The sequence below is a fragment of the Acanthopagrus latus genome, chromosome 5 (assembly GCF_904848185.1).
Source record: "Acanthopagrus latus isolate v.2019 chromosome 5, fAcaLat1.1, whole genome shotgun sequence".
Lineage (NCBI taxonomy): Eukaryota > Metazoa > Chordata > Actinopteri > Spariformes > Sparidae > Acanthopagrus > Acanthopagrus latus.
In genome coordinates, this window is record NC_051043.1 from 23577481 (window position 1) to 23596479 (window position 18999).

At 39.4% G+C, this 18999-nt stretch overlaps 1 protein-coding gene across 1 annotated transcript in view; it reads right to left on the reverse strand.

Moving 5' to 3' along the window:
* Positions 1-18999, reverse strand: part of ipo11 (importin 11) — a 106768-nt gene that overhangs the window by 34036 nt on the left and 53733 nt on the right. Inside the window, exons 20-24 of the mRNA XM_037098513.1 lie at positions 17768-17881; positions 15462-15577; positions 14092-14168; positions 1561-1640; positions 1382-1462 (exon numbers count right to left, since the gene is read on the reverse strand). Coding sequence (XP_036954408.1) covers positions 1382-1462; positions 1561-1640; positions 14092-14168; positions 15462-15577; positions 17768-17881 — 468 coding nt within the window. The remainder of the gene's footprint in view (positions 1-1381; positions 1463-1560; positions 1641-14091; positions 14169-15461; positions 15578-17767; positions 17882-18999) is intronic.

The following is an 18999-nucleotide window of genomic DNA, read 5'->3' on the forward strand; positions in this document are numbered from 1 at the left end:
TCCAGACCACACTAATGATGATATAACACCAACATTAAAAATGGCATTTTCGCAAATTAAAGCCTGAAACAAGAATTTTTAACTCAAAGGTCAGCAACCAAACACGAAGCAGGGAGACAGGCGTTGAGATGCTATATCTGTCTATATCATGCATATGAACTTTCCAAAGAAAAGCCTACTGATTACTCTGATCCGTCTGTCCTCAGGATGACTATGTGTGGTGAGCAGCATTGTGCTCGTGCTGCGTAAATTGTCAGGTTTATTGTCTGCCTGCTCTCCTTTTCTAAGAACAAAGGATTAGCAGGAGCCAGATGTGCAGTGATGCTGCTGAGTTTTCTAAGGCTCAAGCTCTACAGTCTTATGGCAATTCTGTGTATATATATATAGTACTCAAGAAGTGCTCTTGCACACATAGCACACCTATTTTAAGTCTGAGAGTCAACCAAGAGAAATGATAACTCAAAGGATTGACCTGAGCATCCCAACCCATCATTCATCATGCCTACTGACACAACAATTGCACACACAGAACACAGTCTTAATGCTGCACTTAATGCTGACAGCATCTAATTGAAAATTAAATAAATTTCCCATTAATGAAAACAATCACAATCATAGCTAATTATCTTTTAGGGAGAAATATGCCAAACTTCCTGAGGCTACATTTCATTTTGTATTATCATATAAAAATTGAGCAAGGCTGATCACAGAAAAGCCCTAAAACTAACCAACTAAGAGGACTCAAACAGTAATAATACGATATCTCTAACTAAGGGGGATTTTATGTTCTAAAGACACTTAGATCAATCAAAACCAAAGCTGATATCAGCGCTCGGTTGGTTGTCGTTAAAAAGATTTATCAGAGCAGTTCTGGTGCTATTATGTGATCAGATGACAAACTGAAATCTGTTATAAAAACCATCTGTTGTGAAGATACGACTTTCAGAAAAAAAAATTATAGTTAACCGTATTGTTTATTTAAAAGCCTAACAATCTTTCTATCCCAAATTGATTTGATGTTCAGATAGAAAAGAAAGCTGGCAAGACAAAGATGAAGAAAATGCCTGTTTGAGGTGCCCTCTGTAGCACAGTCTCAAATAATTTATTAGAACTGAGAATACCAAAGCTCCTCTTGCTTTATAATCCAGTGTAAAGTAACAGGCAGCGCTGTCTGTGTCTGCTCATGTTCATGTGTCTGAGTATACAGCACTGTATGCCTCTTCTGCTGCACCTGCTATGATCCAGGCCACACAGACAAACTAAACAAACGCTGTGGATGAACTTAAGGAGGGAGTATGAAAAGTGAATGATGAAGAAAGAAAGAGAGTGAATAAACAAAAATAATTTAATTCTGTGTGTGACAGGGATAGAGTAACAGTACCTTGAGTACTTGGACCTGTCCCTCATTCGAGATGTCTTTCAGAAGATCGCAGAAAGATCGACACAATGATTCTGCATAGTTCTGTTAGAAACAAATGAAACAAAAAAAACATATATATATCTGAATCCATCTATATAAGCAATGGTCAGTTGTATACAACATGTGTGTTTATGTCTCACCTGCAGGAACTCTGTGGCAGACAAGTATATGTAGGCATTAACGATCTGAAAGCATGTGCGCATGTTCTCGGAGCTCAACTCTGAAACAGAACATCAGATGTATGTTAGACTTCAACCAAGTTGGAGAAAAGGGCTGAAATGATGGATGCATGCAGAAACAGGAATACAGAGGCAGGCAGAGAGGGAGGAAAAAAGGGACTTGATAAATGATCCTGCTAAACACATTTAGGCTGAATTGCATACTGGATGGATGGTTTTTACTGGCTTTGTTTGCTGGGAGTAATCATCAAACACTTAAGATTTGCCTTTTGGAAAGTTTCAATGTTTATAATTCACCGTGACAGAAAACTGTATAACTGTATAGTCTGTATAATCTTTAATATCATGACAGAAGACATTAAACATTAGCACCATACACCAATGAACTCATTAAATGAAATGTCTTGGAAAAAAGGTGAGGTATCCATTTTGTATTTCTACCTAAGACAAAAAGCTCACTCCAAACTGGTACAGTATGGTGCACAAGTTTAGCTAGTGTAAGTATTGTTACATCAATGAAAATACCTTCAAGGACAGTAACTTTTTCACTCTGCAGAGGGAACTTCTGATGTTTTATTAAAGCATTCTTTTGAGGGCATCAAGTGTTGTTCTTGCATAACTGACTTATCATGATTAAAAAAAAAAAGAATGCTGGAAGAGCTTTTTTCCCCCAGCCATCCCTTTCAACCATGATGCAACAAATGAACACTTCAGAAAAAGCTTTGTGGCAAATGGCTGCTTATCTGACAGCAATAATGTGAGGTTGTGAGGATCTATTAAAAAGAACCACAAGCTAAATTATTAAGCATGCTGCTGCCTCTGGAACATCATTATCCCAGCTTTAAATATTTTCTTTGGCTCTGATGTTTTTCTGACCTTTGCTGTCCAAGTTCATGTTAACGCAGACCTGGCACAGCCTCATATATCAAGTGTTAGATGAGACCCATGAATTTGGTGTGTATAAAATGTATATTCTCACATTTGGTGCATTTTTTTGGACTTTAGGGGAAAGAGGTTATGAGGTATGAGGATGCACTCAAACAAGATTCAAATAGAGCCAAGCGATAAAAGCAACAGTAGAGATGAAGACACAAGGGGACAACAATGACGTGAAGAAGAAGAAAAAGCTGGGACATTTTATTATAAAAGAGCAGATACGCCCCAACAACGCCAGCAAGTGAAACCTCGAAAATTGTTTCGTCTGTAAAAGTTGAGACATTTTTTAAGAGATACTGTGTGGAAATGCACAGAGATGAAAACTGTCCGGAAGGTAACATTACCAAACACATTTTGGACCATTTGCAGACAATCATACACTTGAGGCTGGAGCGCAAAGAACTGACTTAGTCTGTCAAGTGTGCGTAAATGCAGGAGTATGATGCCACTGCTCTACCGTAGGTCTAATTGTTAATGGCTTCTTCATCCATGAGGCAGAGAGGCAACAACCCTCACTGACATGATCAGTTGTGTAATAAGTTTGGTGATGGAGTAAAAAGTGGAGGTTGAAAGAACAAAAGGCACTTCAGAAACACAGTGTGATGTCTAGCATTGCGTTTATGTGCAAATGGTCTGAGAAGGAGAAAAGACAAAGTTTGCAAGTTTAGCCAAATTCTAAAGGTATTGAGAGCAGCTGGCGCGGCTAAGGAGCAAACATAGGGTTCAACATAGAAGAAAAACAAGAAAAGGAGAGGCGTTTTACACCATAACTAACATTTACATGGTAGGAAATCGGTATGACAGTAATATAAGCTGACACAGTAACAGACCTGGAAGTATATATATAGGGACACAAACACTTACACATTGGACACAGAGTTGAGGACTTAGACACAGTTCCTCAGGGAGAGGGACATACGGGAACTAAACCCCCAATACACACACACTGCACAAACAACCCCCAACAGTCAGCGACACAGCATCTATACATACACCAAGACCAACATCTACATAAATAGATTGAGAGAAATATGGGCTGACAATGTAGCTCACTCCAACACCTAGAATAGTTTTTTACTTCATACAAGTTGACAGGTTACCTAACACCCGGGATAGCAGTGGATCCACACAGGGGCCAGATGTTATGGATATACAGGCTATTTATGAATCCAAACATAACTTAAACATTATGTTGATGTTTAGTAAAGAAAGATGTTCAGCAAGAAATTCAGCAAGTTTTTTCACAATAACTGTCTTCACAGTGGTGAGGACCTACGGAGATCCAGGAACAATAAGATCGCTATCAGATGACGATTCACGGGATATATAGAAATATGTATAAATCATTTGTGATATTATCATTTATCTTATTATTGCAAATATAGCCATTTGTTGTGCACTACTGGTGCACTAATTTTCTATATCAAAAGCCTCTAAATATTGTTCAAATAAAACACTTCGGCAAGAGAAATATCCTTGTTTGATTGATTGCTCACAATTGACGTCTGGCCGTTATTGTGAAGAGAGGTTAATAGTAGACAGTGCTTCATTTTAAGTGATCAAAAGAAAAGTGTTTGTGATGTTAACTGTTTAATTCAACCTGATGTTTGTTCAAACAAAAGTAATACTCAAAAATACAAATTATTAACAAAAAGTGGTAACTGTTGGAATTGCTGAAGAAGTAAAGAATAAAAGAACTTTCAGGAATAAGTGAGTCCCTAAATTAAATAGAGGGACGGAACGTCCACAATGACCACTGGGGTTCAAACAAGTGATATTAACGCTGATGCATGCAGTATGTTTTCCCCAACCATCTGCCAGCTACAGTAAGGTAATGAAGATAATGTATGCTACCATCTGTTATCTGTGCTAAAACATAATGTATTCCAGGGGCCTATTTAGTCAGCATATCAGCCTACATGAATATTCAACATAACAGAAGACAATGATTGCTTCTGAGAGGCACAAAGATGTGTGCAAAACAGGAATACACAAACAAAATAAAGGGTAATGGACCAATAAGTAAAAGTGACATCACATGTGCAGTAAAGCAGTTGTTCTGCTGTTTGCATTCTCATTTTGAGCTCCATAATATGGTAGGGGTACTCCAATGTAGTGTCACAAGGAAACAAATGAGAGCTCCACTACCAAAGAACGTTCTCCTGTGGTCAGGCCAGGCTGTACGATTTCTAAAGAATAAAGCAACAGATTGCTTAACAGTAGGTGAACAAGGACACAAAGTGCCATCAGACAAGGAAAACATGACAAGTCCACGGCGCTGCTGAGAGGGTGAATGAATGATAGTGGTTCTTTGTAGTGTGTGCAGACACAGAAATGACTTTAATGGGGTAGATATGGGAGCTGTGAAGAAAGAATGAGTGCTTCATCTTAAAACTTCTTTAGAGGCTGCATAATCAGCACCTGCGCTGGATTTACATTTTTTTCTCCTCACTTAAAAAGGCACAATATGTTAGAATTTTAGTTTAAATGACTTTGAAAATATAGCAGTTTTGATGTTATGCCACCAAAGCCTTTATATTGTGTTGCAGATATAACTATTGACGTTGGCATGATAACAGCTAGTCACAACCCGTCTTGTCATGTTCTCACTTCATACCTGTAGAAGTGATAGTGAGTCACTGAAGTGTCCAACAACACCACAGTGGTTTTCTTGACTAATTTGGCTTCTGGTAGTGCCAATCAGTGATTGATCCAACAAAACCCCTGCTTAGGCCTGTCGGTATACTCCTGTCCTCTCCTGTCATTTCAGTTCACTCAGTCAGAACCCTTGTACAAGACACTGTAAATCACTTTGTTACTGTATTCACTGTCTTCAGTCTCAGTCCAGCTGTGTTCACCAAGAGGCTGCTGAGCCTCGATGGTCAGACAATGTCCTCTTCACAGCAGAGATAATTTGAGGGGTTAACTAACATTGCAAACAGATAACCAATTAACTTCAGTGCATTAAGCTCCAAATTTCGCTCCAACTTACATTAAAGTTGACTGATGGCGTAAACTTCTCCATTATAAAGTCACTGATAAATTAACATTATTTACGATATAATCTGGACAGGTGCCTAACACTCTGACACACCTCTCATAGCTTTTCATCCTGTGCTGCGATTTCTGAATATTTTTTGCAGCAAAAAAGAGGAGGAAAAAAAAAATGTATAGTGCAGATTCAAAACAAGCGTTCAGGTTTGATTTTAAAGTAATAAGCTTCGAGTCAAGTCTATCACCTTCATTTCAGAAAGCATGGGAGCTAAAAACAGATGGTAGATAGAGTACGAGTAATCTAAAAAGCTTATCCATGCGATGAAAATCTGCTCGATCCAGACTGTGTAACTGAAGCAAAGACAGAGATTGCATGAAGACGAGGCCTTCAACCACTGCTGGCCTCCAGCTGAGGGGATACACCTAAACAGCTCCAACAGTAAGCCTCAAGCGACAGATTATCAGTATTGAATATCATTGCTTTGAGCATGTTTATGAGTGAGCAACAAGTGAGAAACTGTAAGAACCCAAAAGTGCAACCTTTGCATGAAGATCCTCAGAAGAACACCTCCGACCTGAAGTCATTTTTGTTTTCTAACTTGTCTATCTCAGTTGGCAAAATTCGTGCAACAGGTTAGCAATGTCCTAGTTTTCAGAGTCTTTTGTGCATCATCTTACTCGATTCCTCGCCTGTATGTTTTCAGGATTTACCATAAATTCCATGACATGCATTCACCTTCATTTATTCTTCGTACAAATGATACAGCCGGTATCTTCAAGTGAGTAAGAGGGCCGCAGACCACAAACATGTTGCTGTTTTCAAGTGGCATCTCAAAAAGCATGCACTGACAACTGCTAATCAAGTAGGAAGGACTACAGGAAGCAAACATGTATCTGAGAGCATGCTGCACACTGCTCTGTGGAAATATTAGCAAACATTTTATCACGTCTGAGTGAGGCAACATGATTATACTCAAAACCACTTCATCTTCTACCTCCAAGGAGAGTTACACATGCTATACTTGTTTTATTCCAAAGGCAAGAAGGAGGCAAATGCATGCTTATGACAGTATTCTAATCTCTGGCCTTCAATAACACTACAAGCACAACCACTGTCATTACTTGCCTTGCTGATAAGCTGTGCACATGCTGTAGTAATATCCTCAAAGGGAGAGTTATGTATAAATAGTAACATGGGGAGGGAGAGGTACAAGTATTCATATAAAAAGGAAAAAAATGAATTGAAATCTCATTCTGGGCTTGAGGTCAGCCAGCTCAGAGGCCAGGACTTGATAAGACTTTCATCATCTCTTCCCCTCACTATTGCAAATAAACCTGAGGCTCCCCAAGTGTCCATGTATGATGAATATAAAAACCCTGACAAAATAACTCTGCGTATGGAAATTGGAAGTAAATCACTCTCATTCCCATACAGTATCCCTGCACTTTTTCAACGTGACATGAATACGACACAGACAATTGTGGGGCGGATTTATTGTGACTCTACCCAACATCAGCATATCCGCTTTTTTTCAGCGGCACTGTGAAAACCTGATAAATGACCATTGTTATTACAAAGTATTGGAACTAAGCTCTGTGCTGTGACTGTGCAAATCTAACCTGATTTTTAAATTCCCTTCTCATTACCACAAATTAAATTGAGCAAAATAATGCACATCCCAAAATATGCAGCCAGCATCCAAAGCAGTAAAGAAAAAGTTTGCGATGTGAAAATGTACTGCAACACTGCTTTTATTATCAACTCAATTATGCTAATTCTTGTGTTGACATGGGTAAAAGGGGTTTTAATTGCAGTGTGGTCATTTACAAATCTTTAGATGGATTTGGATAGGGGTAACATATCAAAAGTACTAATGTTTTCTAAAATATTAGAAGACTCTTGTGAATATCAGTGAAAAACAGAGTAGAGTGTTTTGCTGCCACCACACACACCCACACTAACACACATACACACACATCATTTTCTATAATGAAATAGTCACAAAAACAGCTGCTAAAGCCCTGATTAAGCTTTAGTAAGTACATCCTTCACAGCCCTGGGCATATGCCGCACAATCCGCTTCAGTTATCAACATTAACAGGAAAGCGAGCTTCGTATCTGACTGTGATAACGTCCTCTGACGTGCCTCTAATGGTTGTTGGGGACACTGCTAAAATGTCAGTCATCTCCCAGCCCAATTTTTGATTCACAGTATGTGACGGGGTTGACAATGTTGGGAGAGGAAAGTTAACAGACATTCAAAAAGAAAGGCGTGCCAAAATCTGCACTGGTGCTACAAGGACAGCCAGTGCTTGTTGATAACATTCAAGCCAGCCAGCGACAAACAGCTTGAGCTCAGTAAAGCTCTAAGGTTGGAGGTTTTACAGCCATAAAATGCATTTAACACAATGGCAAACTGACTATTCCCATTTTTATTGTTATTCAGAGGACAACCTCTGGAGTGAAGTCAAACCATGTTTTATTAAGGAGTGCTGATGATAGCCACATAGCACACCTTATTAAATTGAAACTCCTTAAAGACTTCTTTAAGGGAAACAAAGCATCCCTGCAGCTGGACGGAGCCAGTTTTACTGTCCACAAAGGCTTCCCTGTAAAACATAAAAAACAACATGGCCAACAGGAGCTGTGGCTAGTGTGCAAAATGAGAAGTCCCTTTGGTGCTCAGGTGACTAAGGCTTTGGAAAGTCATGGATGAGTGATAATGCTTAATAGAAGCCAGACAAACTCAGCAAGGGATTCACTGAAGTGGCAAAAATCAGGTTTATAGGGAGACCCCCATGTATACAATTACAGCCATGACAGAGCAGAAACCTCACGGTACCATATGTAAAATCTTAAATCTCACTTGAGTTGATGCAATATCAGCTCAAGTTCGAACAGATCAAACATTTCTTAAGATTTAGCTTACAAACCAAAAGGGATAATGCACAGAATCACCACAAATGAAGTGCGATAAATGTCATATAATCTCAGGATGTGTTATTCAATTTTCTCCCAGCCCTGCTTTTAATATAGCTAAATATATCTTAACATCAGTGAGAGCCACCATCAGTCCTTACTTTTGGTTAATAAGCGTGTAATAAAACGGTTGTCCTCTGATGGGGATGTCCAGATTGACAAATGGGACACATTAGCAGGGCAGTCCACTGTGAGACCACATTCTGAAGAATGTTAGTGATTTCTTCAGAGAGCGTTCACAGGCTAACGGTGAGGCTAAAAGCTCTCTCAATACAGCATCATTGATCTTTGTGGGATGGTCTGACATGTCTGGCTGCACCAGTAATTGCTTACTGATGGGATGTTCATGAAACAAAGCATTGCACTGTCCAATTTTGTTCTGTTATTATTTAAAGGTCACGTAAAAACTGTCTTTTCACATTTCTCCATCTCAAAATGGAAAGAGTCAGACAATTAGAACAGAAATTAGTTTAGAAAATGAATAACCAATTGTTTAAACGCTTAATTTGTCATTGAGGTCAAGCAAAAAATCCCAAACTTTGACCTGTTCTGGGGTTTATCATTGTTAACTGGTCAGCTTTGAAATTGGAACTGCTGTTCACAATTTTGAAGGATTCTATGGACAATGCCATTAATCAAAAAAAGAAAAAAGAAAAAAAAAACAATCAGACTAAAGTCTATTGAAGTCTATTGAACTCCAATGTTTGATTGGTGTCTTTATTGTGCGCATTGTACAAACTAACCATGTTTTATAGTGTGACAAGGCTGTGGTTTGGATCTAGTTAGGATAGTTGGTTAGGATAAGGGAAAGATCATGGTTTGGGTTAAAATGATCATTCTCATATCTTTCAGATGCTGGAGTTACTATCTAAACATGATCCTTCATCAAAGTTTGGTAACAACGCGGTTTTCTTATATCTTCCCATTGCAAGCCAACACAAGAAGATTCTAGCCCTGACACTCTCTGTCAAATGGCCCAAGATCAGAGGCATTGCATAATGATCCGTAAGTGTGAACTGTTTAAAGACGCGATAAAGGAGTTAGCTGACAGCTTGTGGTGCGGCATCAACACCCACTGGATTTCAAGCAGACTAAATATCCGGTTAAATTCTTGACAGGTCTGGGAACCACGAAGGGCTACAGCCAATGGGAGCAGACACTGTTCTCCTTTCTCTCCTCAGCGGTGGCTCTCTGAATCCATTCTTATTGTGCATTTATTTTGGTGGAATGGGCACAATAGGCTATTTACACACAAGCTTTTCAGTATTTGTAGCACATGTACATGTACCTAACCCTATCTACAATATGAGGAGGCAGTTATACCTTTACAGTGGAACAATAATCCTTATTGCATGTTGGACAACTTGGACTCATCTCATGTCTCAGGTGTGTGATCTTGTAATGACTGAGCTTATGTCGCTGATCACTCACATAATGTGAAAACCAATATGTGTGTAAGACTGACTACAGGACAGAAAGTTGTGTAGGTGTTCTGCTGACTTTTAAAGGTGTTTAGTCGGAATAAAGCATTTATTTGTCGCTGCTGGTCTTTGCTCTGATTGAGCCCCACTAGCAGTTCAGAAACCATCATAAACATTACGTTCAGAAAAAAAAGCAAAATAACACAAGATGGCATAGAAATTAATGGCTACTTTAGCTTAATCACTTTCACACATTAATCAGTGTAATGGCAAGTAGCAGAGAAACTTCCCTGCTTCCTCTTCATCATCACTAGTCAGTGCACCGCACGCAGCTGAATTGTGTCCTAGTTCAGAGCGTGGTGGCAGTGATACAGAGCGTAGAGCTAGTCTAACAATTTAGCCAAGCGAGGCTCTTGACATTCTAATAAGGGAATTTGCTGCTCCAGTTTAGCAGTGATGGAGCGGGGCTCTTTATCAGGCAGGCCAGGCCATATACCTGGCAAGCTGCGACACCATACTGAGCCAGACTCTCTCAATGGCCCACATCCCTCTACTGCTCTCCGTGGACTAAATAAATGAACCACCGGATGTTCTGGTGAAAACCAGCCAAAGATGATGACTGACCAAAGTTTGAGGAAAGACAAAAGCCAAGTTAATTTGCTCTATGAAATGTTTCATCAATTTATGCAAATAAATGCGTGAGTGCTGTATGCAAAACGTTCCTCTACTTATTTTCATGTTCAAAGGACAAAATGTTGTTGAAAGTGTGTGCTCATTTGTTCTGACCTGCAACCATGCCTCTGAGCTATCATCTTTCATCACAGAGGCTTTGGATTTTTCCCTCAAACGCTTGCACTGATAACCTAATTATATTCTATGCCAGTAATGTGCTTAATGCAATGTGCAATTGTAGCCTTAAGAAAAAGGTGTTTTTCACAAAAACAAGACAGAGAGGGAGAGCGTGCCAAGCGCCGACAAGTGGATGCAATGCTAAAGGTGAAAACATCCATTGATGTCAATAGATGACAGAATTATGTTAAAATGAGGGATAAGAAGAGCAGGATAAAGAAGACATTCATGACAGAAAAACTAATGCAGAGATGTGCTAGAGGTAGACAAAAGGTGAACTCTGCTTCACTGCGGTTCAAAGGTCATTCTTGGTATGAACTAAAGCTCCAGAACAGCTATGGATGTTTGAATTATCTTTTCATCTGCTTCATCTGAAGACCAAGAATAAACTTTGAAACTTGTCTTTTAAGTGAGGAAGGTTGAGAAGTCATAGTAGTAGAGAGGACAAAATTAAGGGAAAATGACACTTCTATCATCTACAACTCCATGACAATTGTTGATAGAAAGGATCATATAGTATGATTGAGTGTGACAAAGTGGGGCTTGTTGTAAAAATGTTCCCTCGATTCTGATATAACTTGTATCACTGACATAGTTGATGACGTGCTGACTACCACCTCAGATTAAGAATATGCTAAGGAGCTTAAAATGATTTTGAACACATGATATCTTTTAAATATTAGGAGATGACAAGTTTTGTAAGGTTGAAATGACATGGCAAACAGTATTACAGTTAATATGACACAAGTTAAGCAACATGCTTAACGTGTTCACTGGACGATGCATTTTTCTAAATGCACCAATCAGACTTGCACAAAAAAATAATAATAATAAAAAAATTAATTAAAAAAAACACTGAGAAAAGGGACAAAATATCCCCAACATGCATTTACCTATTACTTCCTCTTTTTTGCTTTACTAATGGAATACTGTTAGCTTGGACCTGGAGAGGTGTGAAAGCTTTTTCCTTTTCTTTGTGTTAATGTGTCTGTCACAGCCAAAGAGAAGCAACACTTACCTCCACTGACTCAAATACTGAGAAAAGACAGAAATGTGAGATGTCTCTATAGTAAATATATGAGACGATAAAAGTAAACAAAATCCAGTCATGAGCCTATTTCTATGATGCTATGTAGACCAAGCTGGCCGTGGGCAAAGGGAGAGCAATATCATGTCTCTGTTGTCATAAGGCTTTACTGAATCACTGAGAGAAAATATAGGTAAAAGTATTTTCTGAAATTCACTGTTTGGTCTGTAAAACCTCAGAAATGACGTCAGATGACATCAACAAATATCTTGTTTTATCCAGATAGCGATCAAAAGCTCAAACAAAGCAAATCAATCATCAATGTTGTCCCAGATTTGAAGAAAGTCCCTCAAAGCTTTTCTAAGGCAAGGCGTTGCCGAGAATGGGACGCCATGAGGTCACAGTGACCACGAGCATTGACACCAAAAATTTGTCAGTTCATCACTGAGTCCAAGTGGATAATGGTGCCAAATTTGAAATCTGAACTTCCCTCAATGCTTTTCCCAGAATCAGATGACTAGACCGTCAAATGGAAAAGAGTATGTCTCCAGGTAAGAATATCACCACTGCAGAGGCATAGCAAAGCAGCCAACACTCCCATTTGAGTAGCCAAAACAATTTAAGGTGGCAATTTTGCCTGCAAAGTTACTTTAACCACATGCAAACTCTAATTTCAGCAGGTGTCTGTATAGCATCTGAGATAAATCTTCAGCTGCTCTCATCTCTTTTATAAGGCCTTCCATCCCAAATTCTGTGCTTTGTCACCCTCTAACCGCCTATGTGTTTGTCCATCGTTCATTCCCTTCTTCCAACCATACATTTTTCGCTGTTCCTTAATCTTATAATCACTCATGTTTTACATTTCTTCCTTTGATCTTTTATCATTAACTATCGATGCACATCGGCTGATCACAGTGCACTAATTACTTGACAGATCTTCATCAATCATGTTGAATAAATGAGGACAGAGGTTCCCCAAGTCCAGCTGTGAGACCATGACTGGAAACATAATGCTATCAGTCAAGTTTTGTTTCACTTTTATCTTGTGTGTATCCGTTTTTGTCCACCATGCTATAGAAACAGAGGAACACAACACATACCTTAAATTGAAGCAAAAAGTAAATAATGTTTTGCCAACACTGGGCTTTCACACATGCCTTTGTGCCAGGGATTCGTAGCTGTTGTTATATTTGATCACCTCTGTGTGATGTTTGTGAATGCTCTGAAATTCAACATGACTGGTTGTACTACTTTTCCTTCTTCATTCAACAACAGATAACAGCATGAAGACATCACTTATCCTTCCATGTCCAAGCTCCTCAGAGCAAACCTCTGACATAACATTGCTTTTCATGTCACTTCTTAGTAATTTTCCTGCCATCACTTTCTAAACTTGCTCCCTTTCATCCACCACCTTCTTGTTATGTTTCACCAATCTTTCCCCCTTTGCTTCATCCACCTTCAATCCTTCCTCTTTTATTGCATCCATCCGTGACCGTCTTCCTGAGTCCTTTGCTCTTCTGAGTCTCATGGATTCCCAAACCGTGATCAAAATGCTCCAGTAAGCCATTCGGGTTACACAAGTGTTCATATTAGTCTGACTCACTCATTAGGTGCAGAGACACCAAATCAATACGGTTCATCATCACAGTGAATGCGCCACACACGCACTGCCCCCCTCCCCAACACACACACACAGACGCTCACACACACACACATGCACACAGGTGTCCCTAATGCTCCAGGCCGGTGATAAATCATCCAGCCAGTTCCATTCAATCTGCCACCACTCACAGCTGCCTACAGACGCAGAGCAGTGGCCGCGATGCCTTGAGGCTTCTGCAAAGCTACAACTGTGATCTTTACAAGCTACAAGAGCCTGAAGTGATAAAACTATGAAAATGAAGCCGGTGTCAACGGATTGCATCAACTTTTTACCCTCATTCTCTGAGTTTCTCTGTGATTTGAAAGTATTTGATCATATGATGCTGGCTTGTTCTTTCAGATTGTGCAGCTTTTTTGTTTGTTTTTGTAGGTTTTCTTTGTCTCTCTTCTGAACCGCACACATTCAAACTTATATCCCTTTTTGACCTCATGCTAACCTAACCATCCAAAATGCATCAAAGTAGCATTAGTCCTGAAACTGTACTGTCACTAATTCAATTCATTTGATAATGCAAAACACTGTGATATTACAAAAGAGGGAAAACACACACAGAGGTACAAACATGGACAGACAAAATTCCAGAGAGACAAGCACACAATGAAATCTGGTGTATGCTCACCCATCAAAGCCGACATGTTCTGGAAAATTCGCAGCAGCTCTGGGGTGATGGCTGGGCTGTTCTCCAAAGTCACCAACCTGCACAATGAGAGGGAGTGAAGGATGAGAACAGGAAGAAAGACAAAGTACAACAAAAGATGAGGAAGAGAAATTAAAACACAAAAAGGGGAAAGTTGTGAAGGTGGGAGTACAGAAGAAATAGATTAAAGGTGGTAAAGAGAATGGGAGGATATAGCAGGACAAATTATAGAGACAGGGAAAAGAGAACATGGGCATCACAAAAATGGTGAAGTGGGTGTAAAAGAAAAAAAGGAGGAGGCAGAGGAGAGCAAAGAAAAATCTAATAAAAGAGACACACTGCAGAAATCTGAACATTCAAATGTGATGCCATGAGTAGGCCTTTCTCTCCCCATCATCATATGGCGGTGGATTGTCAAAGTAATATGTTCAGCAAGGTATACTGAAATACTTGATTGATTTCAACAATATTTCAATTAATTGTTCAGCCCTACATGAAAAGGAAGTAGCATCCAAATCAACATCCAAAAATTGGTGGATATCGCCCAGAACTACTGAAGAAGATGAGACTGAATGACTGACTGGATACATGCTCCTCAAACAAAAAAGCAAGAGACAGAAACTGAGATGGACATAGAGGACAGAACCAGCTGATGAAAGATAAATGTCAGGAGAAAATGACACTGATGGTGTGAACAAAGCAAACAAAAATATTTAGGGCACAGCTGTTTATCAGGCAGGATAGGACTGGCCTTAACACTGCAGCTCTCCACAGCCAGGAATAAAAAGATTAAGGCACGAGTTGAAAAGCAAAGAGATAATGGGAGAGGAACAAAAGGTAACCTGGCATATTCTCTATGACCAAATCAAAGCGTTTGCGAATTAAATAAATGTGCAAATGCGAGCATGCTTTTTTACAGGAGATTCTTCAGACTGTAGTGTGTCCAAAGATTGTGAGCGACATGAACAATCAGCAGCATTATCATCCACCCAGCGATTGTTGGTGAAGAAGTATATAATGTCATGGTGGGCCCATTTACCACTTGTTATCTGCAAACGTTTCCATTTGGCTCCTTTTAGATGCTGAGTCAGTAAATAAAACTGATGACTAACAATACAAAAGGATTCATGAGTGAATTGAGCCACAGAGAATAGGGGGAAAAGAGAAGAATAAACACTGCTATAATCATAGTATGGAAGAGTAGATGTTTGCATGAGTGTGCGCTGAAGTTCGAGGAAGGAAATGAGATCACCAAGTGCTTCCTAAATGTTTGCCTCAGGGAGTTTTATCTATAACTTATAAACGTGTATATACGTGTGCATGTCTGCACATGTAATCACGTGTGTCCATACCAAAGCTCCAGTCCATCCTCCAGCAAATACACATGCGGCGGCTGTGAAACGTCGGTGCTCAGCTGGATGACAGGAAGGAGGAAAGGATACAGATTCTTACTCTCTGCCCCCAGGCCCTGCAATAAAACAGAAGATACAGAAAGAAAAATGGCAAATTAGCAAAACCTGTTGAAGAATGCAGACAGGTGACTTTAAGGGCTGTATTTAATGTTCTTCAGCTTAATGGGAGTTCCGTGCAGAATATCTGAGTAGAGCTGAGATCATGGACTTGTAGAAGAGTTTAATATGTCAGTTCTCTGACTCACCCATCCCCAGCAACTCATACCTTTGTCAGAACACCCTGTTCCCACACTCCACTAAGACACTTATAACAGATAGGACGCATATGGCAGGGCCAGCATGCTGCAGGGCGGCTTTTCAACAGCGAGATGTCATGAATAGTGGTTTTTTGGTACTCAAAGGACTTATGTGTGACTGTAAAAATACAAGCCCCAGGGTGTGATGTTAGGGATTTTTTTATGTTCACTTTATGGCTCTTTATGAAAGCGCAGGATCCAACTAAATGTCAATTTAATGGTCATACAGATTTTTATCAGGTAATATGTGGGGCATGATGGAATTTTCTTTTGGGAAACTGATTTGTTACACATCGACATACACTGTACGAACGTGCTCTGTATGTGTCTCTACTAGGGCTGCACAAATAATAGCAAATTAATCAAAATCACAATAAGACTACTATGACTTTTATGGTCAACAGTGCTTAAACATTTTTGAGCAGTCCAGTCTTTGCATGAGTTTGCTCTGGCGCTCAGAGTGACCATTTACAAACACAATATATATACAAATGATGCCCTATTACTCTTTCTCTATAATATCTTAATTATTACTGTAAAAACAACTCTATACTTCTGTTTTCTAATTAATCTCAAGATAAGGAACTCTAGAACTCAGGCCACTTTTTTTTGTTTCCTTAATGTCAGCACGATATTGTATATATTAAAGCCTAAATTAGTATGTGGTTACACGGTTTGCTAATCCAAGCCCTTTCAGCTATACGCCTTCAGTGCCTCCCACTGTTCGCCCAGATGTGAACTTGTGTTACTTTCTCAAAGGGAGAGTTTTTCTTCCACCAAGCGTTTCATCTCCCACTGTGAGGTAATGCAGTGGCAGCCACGTAGGGGTCCAAATCTTTCTACAGGCTGCTTCAATGCTGTGGGGGAATGGAACTTTCCCTCAGGCTATTTTCCTCTTAACTTCAGTTAGTGATAATCATGATTGATATTCATGCAATGAGTGAAAATAAAATATCATACACCCCAAACAAGACAGCAACTTCCACTGCTAAAAGGCAAAAATGTATGTTTTAATCTGTGGTTTAATCTGGGTGTAATTATGTGAGCAATTTAATTTCAAATGAATATGACCAGGAAAGACTGACTGAACCTCTCTCCGTGTTGATTTATCTGGTGAAATCATTAGTTTTGGCTGAAAAAAAAAAAACAATAGATAAAAAAACTAAACAAAAACAAACACTCAGATCTGACCCAGGTCTTCATACCAGACATTTTGGAACACAGCCGCAGCAACATGTGGCCGAGCACGCAAACACACACTTGCTGCCAGATCCACTGAAAAGCACCACCTGTCACACTAAAGAGCCAGACAATAAAACGGAATAAACTTTACATGAATGGAGTATCAATCTTTGCAATAGCTTTGTGTTAATATTTTGCTTGTTTTAAGTCCAATAGTTTTGTTAATGGGCTATTTTCTTGTGATCCTGAGAAAGAGAGGAGAGTTGGCCCATTGCAAATCAAGGGGAAGAGAGCCAAATATGCGCTGTGAAGTAGTGACTGGGGAAGTAAGCTAACAGTACATTTCTATCAGAGAACAACCTTATTACAAGGTCTGGCACAGACAAATATCAATATATGAGCAGCTCTGCAGTGTTTAGTAGCATAATTAATTGAAGCCTAACACTGAGGCCTTGATCCACATATGATTAGAAGGGGAAAAAAACAATACATTTACAAAATGGTCAACACTTTTAGTGTTTTACAGCCACATGCTGAATGACATCTTTATTTGTGTACCTGTATATTTGTGACAATGATATTTAATTCTTTGCATTATTCAATCTTAACAGGTGGTTCAGGTGTGAATCTCATACCTCAGTATCACACACTCACGTATCACATTAATGATACAATATCAGGCTACTGCCTAACCCTGATTAAAACTAGTACATATGTGCCTTCTGTAACATGTAGAACAAACAGTGGAAGGTTGGTGATGCGTTGTACCTGGACCAGGTGGATGAGTGTGGTGAGTATGGCACATCGAAGCATATTGTGTTCTTCGGATTGCTTCCACAGCAGAGGCAGGTACTGAACCAGACAGCCTACGTATGGCCGGATCTGAAGTAGAAGCAAAAAGTAAAGTGACAAATCACCAAATCACTGTGATATTCAGCCTACATCTTTCACATATTTACTACGATTTATTACTATAAACCTTAATCTAAGTGACTACTGCTGGGGATGCAGAGGTCCCTTTTGGGAATCGTTAAAAAGGTTTTCTTTAAATTGATCCTGTCGCAGCAATGACTTAAACCAACAAAATTAAAAGACAACTCAAGAAACTTTTTTTTTTTTGCCTTTAAAAGGGTGCCTTGAAAAACACCCCTAAACTCTTTTTTTTTTTTTCCAGCTGCAAAATTCAGAGCCAATTTCCTTATCCCACTTAGCCTCTATCAACTACAATCAGCTGCTTGAGAACATGCTGCAGGGGAATAACTGTGGAAGGAAAATGTTAGACAGGTAGACATTTCAGAATAGATTTCCTTCAGAACTCTGATGGAATGATGAGAATGAGCGTTGAGCAACTGCAACTGAAGCAGCAACAATCAGTGCTGAACTCATGTGTAAAGTCAAATAATGAAGTCTAGATTGATCTATATGGATTTGGAAATCATCCCAGCGTTGCACATAAGCCTGTCTTAATACTCGTGATGTGTCGTCTGGATCACACAATGGACTTAAATGTACACTGAACATGGCTTGTTGAAGGGGAGAACAGATGGCTGAGTTATGGTCTTACACTTAACCCACTGCAAACAAAGTTAGGAAGCGACACATCTCTTCTGCTTTGACCGAACAGAGGTAAAATCTGACCCAGTTGATCTTACTCGAAATTGCTTTTTTTAAAACCTGTAATTCAAGATACAGGAAGTACAACACTTAAAGCACAACTGGGCTGCTCTCTCTAGCCTATGTTACATATTATCCTAATTTTTTCTTTTAAATCAAGTTACATTGGTGTAAAATGCAGGTGGTCTAACACCAAATGGATGCCATCAGTCTCAATCCTGCTTGAAATTGGAAAATGTGATTTTTGGTGCAGTTGCTGTGCAGCCAGCCCACTCTAAGACATCCACTGAATAACAGACCTCAAACATGTTCCTGCCATTTTCTTGTGCTGACTTGCGCTCACCATTCAGTTTCCCTAAAGTGGCTACATGGCCGGGCTGCAAACG